Genomic DNA, 17,518 nt, shown 5'->3' with positions numbered 1-17,518 from the left:
GTGCATATATTCTTAAACTTTATACAGTAGTATTCAATGGGACTGCAAACAATGTGTACATCATTCTATTGTGCACTGTAGTATATATGCTGGTTATGTTACAATAATTATACTGTGTATAATAATAATCATCATCAGTCATGGTCAGGGGTCGGCAACCTGTTGTTCCGGAGTCGCGTGTGGCTCTCATAAGGACTTGCTTCGTGACGTTATTCATTGTGGACCACCGTATCGTATTCACCACCGCAGTGCATTGTGGCTCTTGAAAAATTGAGGGGTTTTTTTACCGAATTCGATCAAAAATGCATCTCCTTGTTATTTTGGTGGAAGATCCCTGGTGATGGTCAATCCACTGCTGGATGAAGGCCTTCCCCCAAGCCTCCACCATTTCTCACCATCCTGCGATGTAATCACTCAACAAGCTCCCACACACGAGCTGATAATACAATACGGTATTAAAATACTTATTCTTAATATACTTAAAATACTTATTGTTGCTACATTGCAGAATTACAATGTTGCAGTCGCTGTATTATTTCCAGGTCATTGTATTTGTGTTTTATTCTCGCAATTTTAGAGGCTATCGTAGTTCTTGGCTCGGGACCACCAATAGAGATGAGCTGCTGCCACCAACAATTATTTGTGCAGGGAGACACTTGACCTGACTTTGACTGTGACTGCATTATTTTTTATATTTGAACCGCGTGTGTCTCTCCCACATATGCAGCGCACATATTGCTAGATTACACAAGTGGCTTATGATGGCAGCTGTGTTGACACAGAGTAGATTGGGAGACACCACAAGGCGGTCTCTGCAGATACAATGAAATGAGTGTTTGTTTGAAAATGTTTGTTAACACTTGTGAACACAATGCGTGCCTGAACACTGCACACATCATATTACTGCAATATACATTGAAAATCCAGGAACCAATAAACGTTGATCTGAATGTACTATTTAAAGCTTACTTTACATGATCGTGTGGCCATACCCGAAAACCTGGGTTGTGTGCTGAGTCAAACGCAATTCGGTCAAGCTGTGCCTCTGATACTAATTTGCATAAAGTTGGATTTTCATCTCAGAACATGTTGCTTTGCACATGCATAACTAAGTGAGGGTATGCAGTAGATTGGCTGTTTTTTCCCCATGATATCTTGTGACCTAAATATTTCACATTTGTGTACATTTTTAGTTTATATTTTGTTTTGGTCCGCAAACTTTTATTTTGGGTTAAGAAATGTCCACCCCATCCCCTCCCCCCATTTCTATTCCACATGTGTCATGAAATTAAGAACTGTCCACTGTGGAACCGTGGCTTGCAAGTTCATTAACCTGGGATAGAGGACAACCCCAGAAGATCACAGGACAACTTCTAGAGTAATTGCAAAAAGGCCTTTCTATCAACACGTCAATAAATCCAAGTATGTATTTGGACACCTTTAGCTCTAAAAAGTGATATGACAGAAAGTGTTTTTATGAAAGTTTATTTAATTTTTGGCCAATAATTTGTGACTGGCTGAAACCATCAAACTCGCGACGCTTGAAAACCTGGTTTAATCACGGGTGGCTGACTGGATTCAAATGCTACATCTCAGAGCTCTCAGCGAGTGCTCTGACCTCTGAGCCACCCAGGCACACCTCGTTCATGGGGATTGTTATTGATTGAAAAAAGGCTTGAATCAGAAACCCCGAAGGTGTCACTACCGCCATGGATTGTGTACGAATACGCGATCATTGAAACAGCAATCTTGAGTTGACATAGGTTTAACCTTTAATACAGGTACTGTAACAAATGGGTCTAAACCGAATCATTATAAACTCACCACAGTCAAACGATAGCGTGTGGAAACCAGGCTTAATGCATATTCAAGGATGAGGCTGTGTGTGTGAGGCTGTTGATATTCCTGGCAGTGATGCCCATTGATATATGGGTGCCAGGCACTTACCGCGTGCCTGCATTGATGCCAACAATTGCAGCCAGCTTTCCCAAATACTGGGACAGCATTTGGGAATATATACTTTGTTGAAAAGCGAAAGCTGGCTCAGTTAAATTTCCCCATCCACAGTGACGTATTGCATACTACGCGCTCAAACTCAAACCACTTTGCTGCAGGAGTGTAGTCACAATAGTTATTGTGGTTCAGAATGTGCGAAATAAGTTGACATATACTGCAGTAAATATGGGAATATCAGCAAATATCTGCATTCAAATTCGAATTAGGCTATCGTGAAAATATTTAGTTTTATAGAGATTAATGCATAAGTGTGCTGTGTTCACAACGTATCACACTGTATATTCATGCGCTACTGTATTAAAACAGCCTCATGCATGTTTATGTAACACCAACTTAAAAGTCAACCAGAGTAAAACCCCATCAAAGGTAGAATTTATGACTTGGAAATGCAACGCCCGTGAAAAATGTGCGTGTGAATGTAAAATGTTGTGTAATTGAGTTGCACAGTGCCACTTTATTGATAAATAAAATCCAGGAAATACGAGTCCTTATTCCGATAGGGTTGTATTGCTCAGTGGATCTGTGCGCACATGTCACTGTGTGTGTCAGATTCTTGAAATTCAATGAAAGTGCCCGGCTGAGGCAGCGTGCCACACTCAGGCTAATGAGACAGAACAGCAGTGCGAGGCGTTAAGAGCAAGATGTCTGGCCACAACAATTGATGACACTGAAGTGACATTTAAAAAAAAAACAAGAGGTTAAGTTTGCATTACAGTGTTGTATAACTGTGTGTAGCAACATACAGTAACAAGGTCGACAAGAATTTAAAATGAGGACCACGCATAGGTCGGTCAATAACAGCAATCGAAATACAAAGACAACCAACCAAAGTTCTGGCCACACCACTCCGTCATACATGTGTCTGGAATAGAATTTATAGGTACTCAGTACAGAACGTAATTGTCCCAACAATCTGTTGGAGATCTCTGCGTATGTTCAATGCGATCGTACATTCACTCACAGTATGGATACATCAAATACGAATCAAGTATGATTCACTCTGTAACCAAAATGCTGTCATGGCTATATATATACACAAGTGACCAAGTCAGCAGGCTTTAGCTACTGTCTATTGGCGTTAGTATCATAATTCACAGAAGGTAAATTGCTTTGTCCACTGATAACGGCCATATAGAGTAATCTAAACTTGTAGTACATGACTTAAACCTCGAACTCTGGGCTGACCCTGGCCGATAAGGGAAAGCAATCAACCATGCAAAAAAAATTGGGCCCCAATTGTAAGTATTTGTTACGATTTTTCTAGTACTGAATAAAGCACAGACTCGACCACATTTGTCCCCTGATTTTAGCTTTTCATCACTTACTGGAACATCACTAGACTCGTATAAGCAATCTTAGAATGTACATGAATCGCTCCCATAATAATCACTCTGTACATAAAAACGCGTGTATTTATTTGTATGTATATCGGAATCCGCGAGATTATGCATTCATGGAAATTGCCCGTGAGCTTCTGTTTATGCGTTGATTGACCAAGTATGAACACCACATGCTGCTACACGGGTGTCCCTGCTTTTCTCGCCACTCTTGGTAACAATATACATGTCTGTAACACACACACATAATATTTACCTGTACACTTCATGCGAACAGCAATGGGCAGTGCTGTATATATATGCGAGGGTGTCTGCTGTGTGTACACCCAAATTGCCGTAACCTTTATAGGAGCATTATTACAGCCGGTTTTAAACGTCTTGCATTTCATGGGGGAGACCTGGGGGGAAAGCTAGGATTTATTCTACACGTTTGCAGCAGCAGCAGAACGATTATGTACTCCATAACACAGGTTTTTTGGCGGGGGAGAGGGGTTGTTAGATCGTGTAAATATATAAATGTGCCGTTAAACCCGCCACCACCCGACACAGCCAATTCGTAAGGTTTGCCACGTGCCACATTCGCTACTAGGACAGCACTAACCGCTGATGATGAACTACTACATTGTAGCCCCTGCCTTTGGTGGTGGGTTTGTCAGTGGGTGTGCTGATGTCAATTCGGGCGGTGTTCTCCAATCTCTCTGTGTGTGTGGTGTGTGGGGAGCGGTAGTGTTGTGGTTAGAGCGCTGCGGCTAACCAACAGCAGCGACGATTATCTGAACCGGTCTTGCCCCCCCCCTAGGTCGACTCAGCCTCGAATAAGTACCCGGTGCGGTGTGTAGTAAACATCGCCACTGGGGGAGACAAAGGCGGCCGGGTGTGGTTGCTGGCCACCCCTTCGTGTGCCGTTCTGGCCTTCTTCATGAAGGTGCTCGCTCACGGCGCCTGCCCCCCCCCCCCCCAGTCTGTCCAGGCTACACGGGAAATCGTTGTCTCTGTGTGTGTGAACGTCTCGCGTTGTCTTTGAAATCATTTTTATGTTAAGCCGACAGGGGGTAATCGGTTTAACTACGTCAATTTTGCAAGGGATATCTGAAGAAACAACAGGATACGTTTTTTTTAACCTCACGCTTGTGCATTTTAGTTTAGGCGCCGTTGACAAACCCACTGTTGCCAGGACTATGAGCGCGTTCTCCACAATCGGAGTCATTGTTGTCAATCCACTGCTGGATGAGAGCCTGTGCGGGTTATTTGACCATACTTCACCACTCTGGGGGGGGGGGGGGGCACTGACGCGCAGTGTAACAATGGCTCTGGCTGCACTGCCCTCTACTGGGACAGTGAATTGGTGGCAGGAACAACAAAGACAATTGGCCACAATTGGGAACGTCTCGTTTCATTTTTTAAGTATCATTTCCAAATGCCTCCCATGACTTAACCCTTGCCCCCCAACACCAACCTTAACTTTAACCCTAGCACCGTAACCCAACTTTAATCCTGACCATATAATTGAACTCTAGTTAGAATATCGATTAAAACGCTGTTCTCAAACAGAAAAGCATTACAAACGTGGCAGTCTAAATTCTAAGACACAACGGGGGAAATGAATGTGTATATCCAGGACAACTGTAGAGGCTGTACTGTACGACAGCAATGGAGAATTGTGCACGTGGTGGGACTGAAATGCCGGACATGGCAGGCGGGCTGTAGTGGTGGAACGATGGGCGAGGAGGGCTGCTTTGTAGCAGGGGAGGAGGAGAGGCAGAGACATGGGATGGGAAGACGGTGAGATGGGTTAGGTTGGTTGTAGCAGAGGGGGAGGAGAGGCAGAGAGATGGGTGGGAAGATGATGAGATGGGTTAGGTTGGTTGTAGCAGGGGAGGATAGGCAGAGAGGGGGGGTGGGAAGACGGTGAGATGGGTTAGGTTGGTTGTAGCAGGGAGGGGGGAGAGGCAGAGAGATGGGATGGGAAGACGGTGAGCTGGGTTAGGTTGGTTGTAGCAGGGGGGAGAGGTAGAGAGGAGGGGATGGGAAAACAGTGAGATGGGTTAGGTTGGTTGTAGCAGGGGGGAGAGGCAGAGAGATGGGATGGGAAGACGGTGAGATGGGTTAGGTTGGTTGTAGCAGGGGGGAGAGGCAGAGAGGAGGGGATGGGAAAACAGTGAGATGTGTTAGGTTGGTTGTAGCAGGGGGGAGAGGCAGAGAGATGGGATGGGAAGACGGTGAGATGGGTTAGGTTGGTTGTAGCAGGGGGGGAGAGGATGAGAGATGGGATGGGAAGACGGTGAGATGGGTTAGGTTGGTTGTAGCAGGGGGGAGAGGCAGAGAGGAGGGGATGGGAAAACAGTGAGATGGGTTAGGTTGGTTGTAGCAGGGGGGAGAGGCAGAGAGAGAGGATGGGAAGACGGTGAGATGGGTTAGGTTGGTTGTAGCAGGGGGGGAGGATAGGCAGAGAGAGATGGGATGGGAAGACGGTGAGATGGGTTAGGTTGGTTGTAGCAGAGGGGGAGGAGAGGCAGAGAGATGGGATGGCAAGACGGTGAGATGGGTTAGGTTGGTTGTAGCAGGGGGGAGGAGAGGCAGAGAGAGGGGGGATGGCAAGACGGTGAGATGGGTTAGGTTGGTTGTAGCAGGGGGGAGGAGAGGCAGAGAGAGAGAGGGGATGGGAAGACGGTGAGATGGGTTAGGTTGGTTGTAGCAGGGGAGGAGAGGCAGAGAGAGGGGATGGGAAGACGGTGAGATGGGTTAGGTTGGTTGTAGCAGAGGGGGAGAGGCAGAGAGATGGGTGGGAAGATGGTGAGATGGGTTAGGTTGGTTGTAGCAGGGGAGGAGAGAGATGAGATGGGAAGACGATGAGATGGGTTAGGTTGGTTGTAGCAGGGGGGGAGGAGAGGCAGAGAGATGGGATGGGAAGACAGTGAGATGGGTTAGGTTGGTTGTAGCAGAGGGGGAGGAGAGGCAGAGAGGAGTGGATGGGAAGACAGTGAGATGGGCTCTGGCGTGCCAGATTTGAGGGAGACAGAGAAGTGGTGGTGGTGTGTGGCGAGGGAAGCCAGTGAACTGGGGTTAAGCTCGTGTGGCGGGGGAGGAGAGAGAGAGGGGGGCTCGGAAGCCAGTACAGTACGTAGTGAACTGAGGTTAGGCTGGTGTGGTGGCGGGGGAGTAGAGAAGGGGATGGATAGCCAGTGAATCTGGGTTGAGGCTGGCTGTGGCGAAGAAGGAGAAGAGAGACAAGAGGGCATCTGGCGTGGCGGAGAATCCAGTGAGATGGGATTAGGCCGGTGTGGCAAGGGGAGAGAGGAGAGTGGACTGGCAATGTAGTGGCGTGGTGAGCTGTGGGTTAGGCTGGGTTGGTGTGGAAGGGGGAGGAGAGAGAGAGAGGCTGGTAAACAAACAGGCTTTCCGCTCTAGCGGACGCGCTTTCACAGCGAAATACGAGCGCCCTCCACATCATCACGCCAGCGCTGTGCTCAGCTCCCCGCCCAGCACTGTACTCACTCTATTTAATCACGTCCCCCTCCACCACAGGCCCGCAGTAAATATTAACTGAGTGTGCCGTGTGCTTAGGCGTATGATGTATGGTGATACCAGTTGTGCGTGGTGTTGATTTGTGTGAATGTGTATCGTGAAAGCAAGGGGACGTTGGTGGCAGAATGGAGTTTAATGCCACCACCCCCCACCACCACCACCGCAGCTCTTGAGAGTTCCAGCCGGCTCGAGTTTTTGACTCTCGGTTGTTAGGGATGGGTGGCAAATGTGGTCTTACGGCTGGCATTAGTCTCCCCCCATAAGGCCTGCCCGGTCTAAACAGGAGAAGCTGGTGGTTGAGGTTGCCGACGGCCGAGTAAGGGAGACAAAGTGGGCTAGCTGTGTGTGGGTTTGAGGCCACACGACGCACGTGTATTTTAACTGTTGTTATCGGCCCTAATAGGCTCACTAAAACATGGTGACGATTGTGTTAAAGGGGTCGTTTAGGTCTTATTGTTTGATAACGTGGTGAGTTTACCAAAAAATGTTTATCACAATAATATGAATATGTTACGTTAGTACAGTATGTTCCACATTTCAGGTGACAAGATGGGGAGGGGGGTGACAGTGATTCGTGCACGACACCATGAAACCAGTGTTTGCTTGAGCTCGATTCCCAGCCATGGCTATCACAGAAGCAAGCTTTATCTGAATTGATGGCACCATCTGCACCAACCAGCACTGGCCAGCCTGGCGAAGTATGGCCAAACAATACGCAGCAGGCCTTCGTCCAACAGTGGATCGATGAAGGGCAAAAGTATGACAATTATATATGGCAGATGACTTTTGGGGCATGAAACCTATGGCTCTTAAAATTGGTGTCCAAACCTCAATATTTTGTGTTATGTCCACAGCCGAGTCAACCAATGAACTGCACGAAAACCCATTAGACTAAATCTGTAATTGCACTCAGCGGTGAGGAGTCGCCAAATACTCATGTCAACATCTTGATAGCGCCATCTAATGGGCAGATAAATTGACCAATTGAAACAAATTGATGCAGGCCTGCAATTGTTTCTTTCCAAGGCTGTTCCCTCATGGAGATAAATGACCCTGCTGTCTTGTAAGGCAGTGCTGCAAATTGAATGACGCACCACTCTAAATTTGAGTGAGCACTGAATGAAAAATGTAAAACTCCTTCAGTACAGTATTTGGGTTATGCTGTATGCTGATGTGTTTTTATGCTGTCATATATGTGTGTGTGTGTTCTCCTACGTGAATTAAAAGTTGGCAAGCCAGGTTGTCAAGAATTAGATTTCACGGAAACTTACTTCTCTCTACTGACCTGATGAGCCTGCTTGGAATCCCCAAAATGTGTCCATCTGCCATAAACTGTGGACTCTAAAAGGCCCTCTGACATAATTTGCAAGAGTATGTATGATGTCACGGTGTAAATTAGCAACCACTAATTAAAACATATATGCTGTATTAATAACAATTATCAATTCATACTTTAAATATTATCAATCTTGCAAGAGTTGATGAATCTTAATTAGCGCTCAATTATGGGACAAATTATGACTTGGTTCGTGTGCTGGTGGTTTATGGCAAGAACGCATGTTGTGCTGGTGTTGATTGAATGTACTCCATGTGGGGGCTTGCTATTGTGGATAAATTACCGCGTGTACAAAATGTTTTTCATTCAAATATTATTACGTCCTTTTACCACCTTACATTTTTTTTTAAACCTCAATACTGTAACATTTTCAATTGCATCTGGCTCAATAAAGGAAACTTATTTTTTTAATCCACATATTTACGTGGCACATGCATTTTATTTTGTGGCATTCGTCTCAATGGTGTGAATGTATTTTAGAAACCCACATTTTAATTACACGCAAGGGTTAACAGTACAGTACACCCTAAGCAGCAGCTACATATAAAGTGCACGCATGTTGACATCCCTGGACTCTCCATGTAGATGCTACAGCAGTGCCTAAGTTAAGCTCACGCTGGAATGAAAAATGAAGGGCAATGCGAGTACTCGACCGCATTCACGCAAATAACGTAAAAACACAAGGCCCACAAAGGCTACACAAAGGCACCCCACACACACAACAACAACACACACACACGGGCCTCTGGTCGCAGTGGCGCCATTGCAGCCTATTAAAATAAAGCACGGCTAAGATGGACGCAGCAGCAGGCAAACACTCGTGCCGAGGTTTCTCGTGGCTTTATTCGCTTCATTCCGAGGGAATGCTCGTCGTGTAGGATGCACGAGCGAGTTTGTTGGTGCGAGGATGAGGAGAGGGGAGTGCGGTGTAAGCCCGTTTGAGTTTAGTGCGGAATTGAGGCCACGCTAATGAGCGAACAACCGCCGCGCTACCCTGGAATGCGTGAATCGCCCCGCGCAGCCACCCCGCCGCAAATAGTGCGGCCCCTGTTTGCCTTTGTGCGGGGGGGGGGTGAAGCCGTCCCGCCCTCGCCGCGCTTTTTTCATTTTGTTTTAAACCGCAAAGACGTTGTTTGTGTGTGTGTCCCTTGCGCGCGACGAGCGAATGCCCTCGCCCGAGCGACATTCGGCGGTCAGGGACAGCGACGGAGTTTGGAGGGGAAGGGGTTAGGGTGAGCGGGGGACTTTGTCGCGCATGGATTCGGGTTTCCCCCCCCCCCAGCTACGCGCGCGCGCGCGGAAGGATACCCACCCAACCTCCCTCCCCCCACCCCCACCAACGGAGCCCAGAGCCGCATCACCGCCTGCGATAACACACGGAGCGGCCCCCGGTGCGACGCGAATCCCGGAGCGCGGATCGGCGCCCAAAATGGGGCACTCGGATCTGGCGAGCGCACAATCGTCAACAACAACTCTCACACAGACAGATTCGTGCGGCGAAATCATCGTGGTCGTCGCGGGCTGTTAGTCGCGAATCAAAGGACGGCGAGTAGAATCATTTTGTAAGTGGCGGCGGTGAGAAAGAGGGAGAAGAAGGGCGGTGCTAAAGCGAACCGGAATCCTGGCCGCCCCGAGGGAGCGTCGATCCGTTCCGGCTCTTGCGCGCCGCTGTTTTTAATAATAGAAGTACAGTAATGGATAGGAGTAGTTGTGCTCTAAGTCCTCATGCCAGGCGGCAGGCCAACAACTCGCTGCATGGACTCCTCTTGGGGTCGCCTCGTTGAATCGCGCACACGCGGGAGGGACTTCGCGACGACTAGCAGGGGACGGGAGAGACGCCACGCAGCACAGGCTTAGTCCCCCGTCCGTCAACGAAGGCGGTGATATGTAAAGTTTAAAGGAGGGGAGAGAGAGAGGGGGAACAAGAAGGCGGGCTCGCAGAGAAGGCGGACAAAAGCGGCGGACGCCCCTTTCTCTTTCACGCGCCTCGTCCCTCCGTCCCGTGCGACCCCCGTCCGTAGGCACCTCTTGTTTAGTGTCAGACGCGAGGAGATCGAAACGACGAGGAGAAGGAAGAGGACGAGAGGGAGACGAGCAAGAGGAGAGGAGGAGGAGCAGGAGGAGAGACGGTGGAGGACGAGGAGGCATGGCCGCCCAAGTGAAGCTGGTGGGCGGCCTCGGGCGGGACTCTGATCGCAGCCCGCTGCTCGGCAGGGCGAGCGCCGAGCACCCGGGCGGCGCGGGGGAGCAGCAGCAGCAGCAGCAGCAGCCCACGTCGCTGCTGCTCTCGGACGAGGCCACGGGCAGGAAAGTGCGGGCGGGCGCCGAGCAGAGCGGCGACAACAGCGGCAGCAACAATAGCAACAGCAATGGAGACCAACAACATGGAGTGCGGGCCAAGGACGGCGGAGGCAGCAACGGCAGAGGAGGAGGAGGCGGTGGTGGTGGCGGCGGCGGTGGTGGTGATGCCGGTGGAGTTCCCGACACGTCTTCGTCATCGTCCTCGTCGTCGTCTTCGTCGTCCGAGAGGGAGGCTGGGGTCTCTGCCACGGAGGCAACGGGGCCTAGTGGGCCGCATCATGGCGGAGAGACCCCGGGCTCGGCTGGAAGCTCCGCCGAGCCCGGGGCGAGGGGGCCCGGCGGCCTGAACTCTCACGGTGACGGGGTTTACGGGGTCGGTGGTGGCGGGGGTTACGGCTACGACGGAGCCCGCTCGGGCTATGGGCCCGGCTTCTCGGGGGCTCACTCGCCCCGAGGAGCGGGAGGAGCCGGAGCGGTGGGGCTCAACCAGCAGCAGGACGTAATGATGATGATGGCGGGTGGTGGAGGAAGGGCGAACAGCAGCGTGGCCGGCTATCCGCACCACCACCATCAGCACCATCACCACCAGCAGCAGCATCAGCAGCACCATCAGCACCACCACCACCATCAGCAGCAGCAGCAGCAACAGGGCAGGCTGATGGGCGGACAGTCGTCTCATTCGGCGCAGTCTTCGTCGCAGTCGGCCGAGACGCCAACACTGAACCAGCTGCTCACATCATCCAACCCCGCCCGGGTATACAGCGCCATGGCCGCTGGGCAAGGTCCGGGGCCGGCTTCTTCATCATCATCAACAGCAGCAGCAGCGGGAGCTTCGTCAGCAGCAGCAGGAGGAGGAGGGCGACCAGCGGCCACGGCGAGTCCTCAGCCACCCAACAAACAGGTGAGAGTGAGAGAGTTTTAGGTAAACAGAAAAACAACGACCCAAGTTGTATTTCGTGTGGCTGAAGCCCCTCGTGGTCGTAGTGATTACTGTGATGTAATGCTCGTGTTCAGGAACGGCTCGCAGAGCCTGGTGACCCATTTTTAAGAGTGTCTTTCGTTGATATGTTCGTCGAGTTTATTAGTGTTATCATTAAAATGCGTTGATTTGCATGTGGGGGGGGGGACACCCCAAATTTACTCGGAGGAAACCCAACCAACCTGCTGTCTACATGGTAGGTTTTACACCCTCAGAGGTCCGCACACACGGGTTCACGAACCCTCACTTTTATGTCTACGAGCCGACCACCCAAGTGTGTATGGCTAACTCGCACGTCTCTGCGTGATCCACCAACCCTTGCCTCCGAAAGCGCCGGCTTCGAACACGTTATCTGCGAACTGCGGTGGCATTGGGAGCACGCGCGCTAATAAACTCAAAACGCGACCCGAAATAAAAAGAAAACCCCCCGATGTCATTAGGCGACGTTCCGGGCTGTGGCCCTTCATAGCACACAGATGGGAGTTCGTCTCACAGACGTGCGCCACCACCGTGGTGTGGCGGTGGTGGAGGCAGCAGCAGCAAGCAACGTGCTTTGCTCCAAGAACAAAGGGGGACCCCTCTGACTTTTTACTGTCTCTTGCTTTCGTCGTCTGCTCGTTCGGGCGGCCTTATAGGCTCATTTCTCCCCCTTTTAGGCGATTTGCGGTGGCCCTGGGTGGGATTTGTGTGTGTCGGTTGGTGGAGTTCGCGTCGTGGTTTTTGTGTGCGCTGGATGAGCCCGTGGAGGTTTGAAAGCGGCGTGAGAGTTTGTCCCACCGCCACTAGCTCCCTTTGGCCGCGCCGCGCTAATGGTGATGGTGGCTTGCCTACTGCTGTATTCATTGGGCCCTCCATGTGCGTGGCTGGTGTGTTTTTTTTTGGAGGGGGGATTAAATTTGTTCATTTCGTGGCTGCTTTTTTCACCGAGTTGTCACTGGCGTCAGTTTTTTTCATGTTTTTATTTACACGGTGACTGAGATCGTTGTCGAGTTCATCCGTCCAGATATGAGACATTTTTTAAAAAATGTTGCATCGATAAATGTGGTCGTGAAAGTCGCAACAGGAAAACAAATAATATTCGAATCTGTGTGTACACGTTCAGTGGCTACGATGAAAAACATGAATGAATGCCATTCGGGCCTTAAGTGTGTGCACGTTAATAAAACTGCTGTACACAAGGTTGCACTCTTTTCGTTATCCATCAGAAACAGTACGGTAATACAAAAAAAATGCATGTTGACTAATTGAGTGCCGAATTATAGAATCAAGAAGTGCACCCAAATAAGTCAATAGACTTTAGAAGCAGACGAAATGAAAATTAACGTAATAGCTAAAAAATGTAAGTATGTATCCCAAGTGATTTTCAGACATCAATGACGTATAAAAAACATTTGCCCTGTTATTAAATGGAATTAGTTTTTTTCAAAATTCAGGTTCTGTATACATTAATGTATTCGTATGACCGATTTCCGCACTTTTTTCCATCGAAATAAACGTCTTTTAATCCAACAACAAAAAAACTAAGCCAAAATTTGAAACCTAGTGATACATTGGACTCGTCGTGATGTGCAAGCCGTGGGGGAGATCCCTCGTGTGTGAGTGAGGGAGCGAGCAAAGGGGATTGTTTGTAAACACAGGCGAATATCTGAACTTGATTGAACTAATGCACAATGGGGCACACGTGGCGCTGACGACTGCAACGCCCCTAATGGGATGAGATGCCTCAATTGCCGCTGCAATTTTGAGATTGCCACCAAGGGTGCTTTAGGAATATTTTGACTGCACATGGGGGCTGTGCACAATGTTTCCATTAAAAAGGAAGGTTTTTTTTATGGCGGGTATTAAGACAAAAAATTTGTTTCCACACAATCAGAACCAATTTGTTAATGCTATGTTTTTTCTCAAATTTTAAGGGTACGAATTTGTTTTGATATTCAGTCATGTAAATAAAATGAATGCAGTATTGGTTCTTGCACGGTTTATCTAGATTGGTTGCTGTTCTCATCCCAATGGCCTGTTAAAATCTTTTGCCCCTTCTTGCAAGTGAAAAGTCTCCCTGGGTCAATGTAGCATGAAATGAACATCCAGTACTACGACGTGGACTCCGGGTAGAATTTGGGTTCTGGTCCCCGGAAATTAATGTGCACTAGTAACACTGGCTCAAACTCGATTTGAAGCTTTCGTGATTGCAGGAATTACTCTTTGGTTCTTTCGGTAAAGTCACGTAGAAAGAAAATAAGTTAAATAAAGAGTAACACTGGCTCGCTTTGCATTACATAAGTGCTCTCTTTGCCTTTGGCCTTTTACCCTATTTCCCCACTGGAGTCACAGCCCAAAGAGGATCACGGTTTGATTCCCAGGCAGAACAGTTGTTACATTTTGGGCGAGCTGCCTTATGCACCATTGCCCCTGCCTACTCAGCTGTAATGTGGATTAAGCTAGAAAAGAAGTGTATGGGCATATCGCTTCATGTAAGGCGTAGCGTAAGCAGCATGCAGTCCTATTTCAAACCCAGTGTGTGCAAGAGTTTGGTAAATGTGCCCTGTCGAGGTCTTCTATGGTGTATTTCGCACACATTTTTATTTTGGCCTAATGGACTGGCTTACACTACTGTAATTGTAATACACTAGTAGATGTGAAACGTCAACCACGTGTCTTATAGCATCTTAACATCAATGCTGAGGTCCACCATCCAGGAACCAAGCATGCGGTGCTGCCATTTTCTCGTGTGCCTGGTAAGTCGCCGGTTGCTTGTTTGGCTGGACAACTTTCAGAGAGGGGAAAGGACGAGTTTGTAATGTCCCTTTTCCACTGGTACATCCGAGCCAAGGTGGTATTCCACTTGCTGTTAGCCCTGCTGTGCCGGAACTCTACTGCTTTGCTGGCCTCACAAGGCATCTGAATCTGGCTCTTGGTCGAGCAGGGTCAGGGGCGGGCATGATGACACATTAATTACCTGGGAAATGTAAACACAAATTAAATAGCATCGTTGCATCATGTACATGCATCCAAACACATTATGTGAAGTCGGCGGTATGGCTAGCCTTCTGCAGTTGAAACGCATCCTATCACCCCCTGAACTACACTCGGCTGGCTTGGCGAGGCTCTGGCACGGCTTGGTTGTCCAGTGGAAATGACGTATACGTTGCCCTGTAAAACGACTTAAAGTGTGCTGTAGTTCGTACCTCAATGGCATTACCATTGCCCCCTCTAAATCGGCGCCTCTTCTGAGACTGGTTGAATGAGCCAGGTTCATCTTAGACGTGCGTGGTGATGAGTGTCCAGCATCATTTGCGTTGTCATCGTTAACAGGTCACCAACTTTTCTGATTTCATATGTTCTGAACAATTGAGAATTTTGCACACCTACACCTAATCAGCAAGACAAAAAACACCTTTTGCTCATGTAATGCTTGTTATGTGTTGAGTGTACATCACATTGTGGAAGGAAGTTTTTGGCACATTATTTGAAACGTGCTCAACAATGCACTTTCACGTCTGGACCGACAGAAAGCTGATGTCTTGTCGGTGTTTATCACGCGCAAGCGATTTGTTGAAAGCCTTTTCAGATGTCCAGCACCCATGGGTAGCACTGCAGGTAAGAATGCACATTAAAATCCCATGTAACAACATTCGAGGCTAATTTTGCAAGTACAGTACCGTAAGTGATTTCCATAAACAAAATCCATTGTTACAGAAAACTATTGAAGTGTATATTTAGCTCCAAGCCTATTTTCATTGGTCCAAAAAGTTCTTAGATTGACAGAGCTACCCATGATTGGCTGCTCTTCCACACATCAAACAACTTTATAGTCGCAAGTGAAAACATTACATGTTTTTCCTTGTTGATATTTCACTTTTTTTTAGTAACTCTTACACGCTTCCTGATTCTAATGCAGTGGCTAGTAAGGCCTCTGGAAGTATCTATCTTGCATCCAAATGTTGACAAGTAGATTCGTAAATTCTGGGTTTTTTTTACATGACATTTGGTGTCTGTATATATGTGCCTCTAATATGTCCAGCTTACTTTCGAGGCGAGGCTGGCGTGTTGAATCTCACTTAAGCCTTAAAGCAGTGTATCCAGATTCAGAGATAAAACTACAAGTTTTATTCAGTCCAGGTTCACATTCTTGTTTGATTAGGCATGCATCCTTACATGCATCCTTAATGAAAATAGTTTGTAGTTGGGATTGGTTTTAAAGTTAACATTTTGGAAGCTCTTAATTTTGTTTTTCATTTTTCAGTGTTTAGTTTTAGAAATTCTCAGTTTTGATTAACAGCATGAATTTATCAGCAACTTGTGCTTTAAAACAATTAGCAAAGACTGCGCTTCTTGATGCGCTTATTATATTATTCATGATGTCATTTGTATACTATAAAAAATGAATGTTCAAACGACTTGACAATCTTGGCCAATCAAATGGTGTAAGGAAACACCGGCGTGACTCCACCGAGGTGTTTATAATCGGGATGTTTGGGTGGGTGCAAGCTTGTGCAAATGACCTAACAAAATGAAAGGATTGAACTTGGCTTCTAATGCGGGTTCAGACCAACTAAATACGTTGAGTTGGTTCAATTTGCACACTAATAAACAGTGCCCTGCCCCGTAATGCATTTACAAAAGCAGTTGGTATTGAACATTTGTTGCGCTGTTTTTGATTTGAATTGCATTACTGAATGTGGCGAACTGTCATTTACATTTACCAAGGGCAATGTGTTTGATGTAATAATATTTTCTATAGGTTGATTACCCGATGGTGGAGGATTGTGAATAATTCAGTATTTCATACCTGGACGTATTACACCAACGATGTGCAATAACAAATCCTGCTTGTTACGATTTCTACCCTGTGGCCATTCAAGTCACCAGAAGTATGGCGAGGTGGGGGAAAAATGTTATCGCCCAACTGAATTGATGATGCAGGTGCAGTCATGGGATCATCATTACTCGCTGCACTTAAGCACTTTCGAAAATTTGGAATTAATTGTTTGTCTATTCTGGACAATAAAATTAAAGGTATATAGTAAGAATAAAAAATCCACAAAATGTCACATGCATGTTTGAAAAAATGAACAATTTAGTGTTGATAATGGACACATTTGCTGGATACACTGCATATTTAAAATGCACTTAATTTTGCGTACATTAATTATACTCGACAAAAAAAACTAGGATGGCGCCTATTTTAGGTGTAGTCCTGGATGGGCTCTGCAAGCGCACGCCATTTGTCAACGTGAAGGAAGCCGATGTCTCACCTGAGGGGACTACTCCTGGGGGTTTGTGCCGACTGGGGAAGGGGAAGGTGTTGCGTTAATTGTTAGTGGCGAAGGAAAGCTTGTGCGAACCGACAATTTAGGCACGCATGCCGTTAACTCTCACCGGGGTGGTTCCGGAGCAAAGAACTTGCCTCCTGAAGGCGAAGAATGCTTGACTGCCGCTAATTCACAAGCACATTTTTTTTGTTAATTCACATTAAGTTCACGGCCTAATTAGCTATTATATCAGGAATGCAAAACCCTCCTTTTTGAAATCCAGGAATAACTCGTCATCATTTTGATGTAGGCGAGAGAACACAGCTCGTGGTCATGGGCAGGTCAGGCAGTCACTCCGCTGGGGAGAGTTCAATACAGCTTTCAGCATTTCACACGTTTTCCTTGTTTAATAATACTCGACGAGCCTTTTCCAATTTGCCTGGATATTTTGGATGTTACTTGTGCATACAGTTGGTCTTGGATGCCAGCCATAGAGCGGTGTATTCTAGTAGGTGCAAATTGCTCGCTTCAAAAAAAGGAATAATGTTTACGTACCTCACCTGGTTAGGACTACCCATTTAATATTTTGAGCTGCAGTAGTTATTCGTTTTTCTGGGCACCACGTAGAAGTTTGTAGTTTCATCTGCTTGCATGAAAGGAAAGTTAGCCGAAGTTGTTTATCTAAAATACGTGGAACGCATGTTTTTGCTCTCTTTTGGTGATCGCGCTTTTGTTAGCGTGGGACCCAAGCTATGGAACGCCTTGCCACTTG

The 17,518-nt window shown here is 47.5% G+C and overlaps 1 protein-coding gene across 6 annotated transcripts in view; it reads left to right on the top strand.

Moving 5' to 3' along the window:
- The first annotated feature begins 9,318 nt into the window (after positions 1-9,318).
- Positions 9,319-17,518, top strand: part of LOC144734225 (AT-rich interactive domain-containing protein 1A-like) — a 66,578-nt gene continuing 58,378 nt past the window's right edge. For all 6 annotated transcript variants that reach the window (XM_078616349.1, XM_078616347.1, XM_078616346.1 and 3 more), the window contains exon 1: positions 9,319-11,416. In XM_078616349.1, coding sequence (XP_078472475.1) covers positions 10,361-11,416 — 1,056 coding nt within the window. In that variant the 5' untranslated portion in view covers positions 9,319-10,360. The remainder of the gene's footprint in view (positions 11,417-17,518) is intronic.

The sequence above is a fragment of the Lampetra planeri genome, chromosome 50, assembly GCF_965212315.1.
Source record: "Lampetra planeri chromosome 50, kcLamPlan1.2.h2, whole genome shotgun sequence".
NCBI lineage: Eukaryota > Metazoa > Chordata > Hyperoartia > Petromyzontiformes > Petromyzontidae > Lampetra > Lampetra planeri.
The sequence above is the reverse complement of the archived record's forward strand: the minus strand, read 5'-3'. Positions and strand labels throughout refer to the sequence as shown.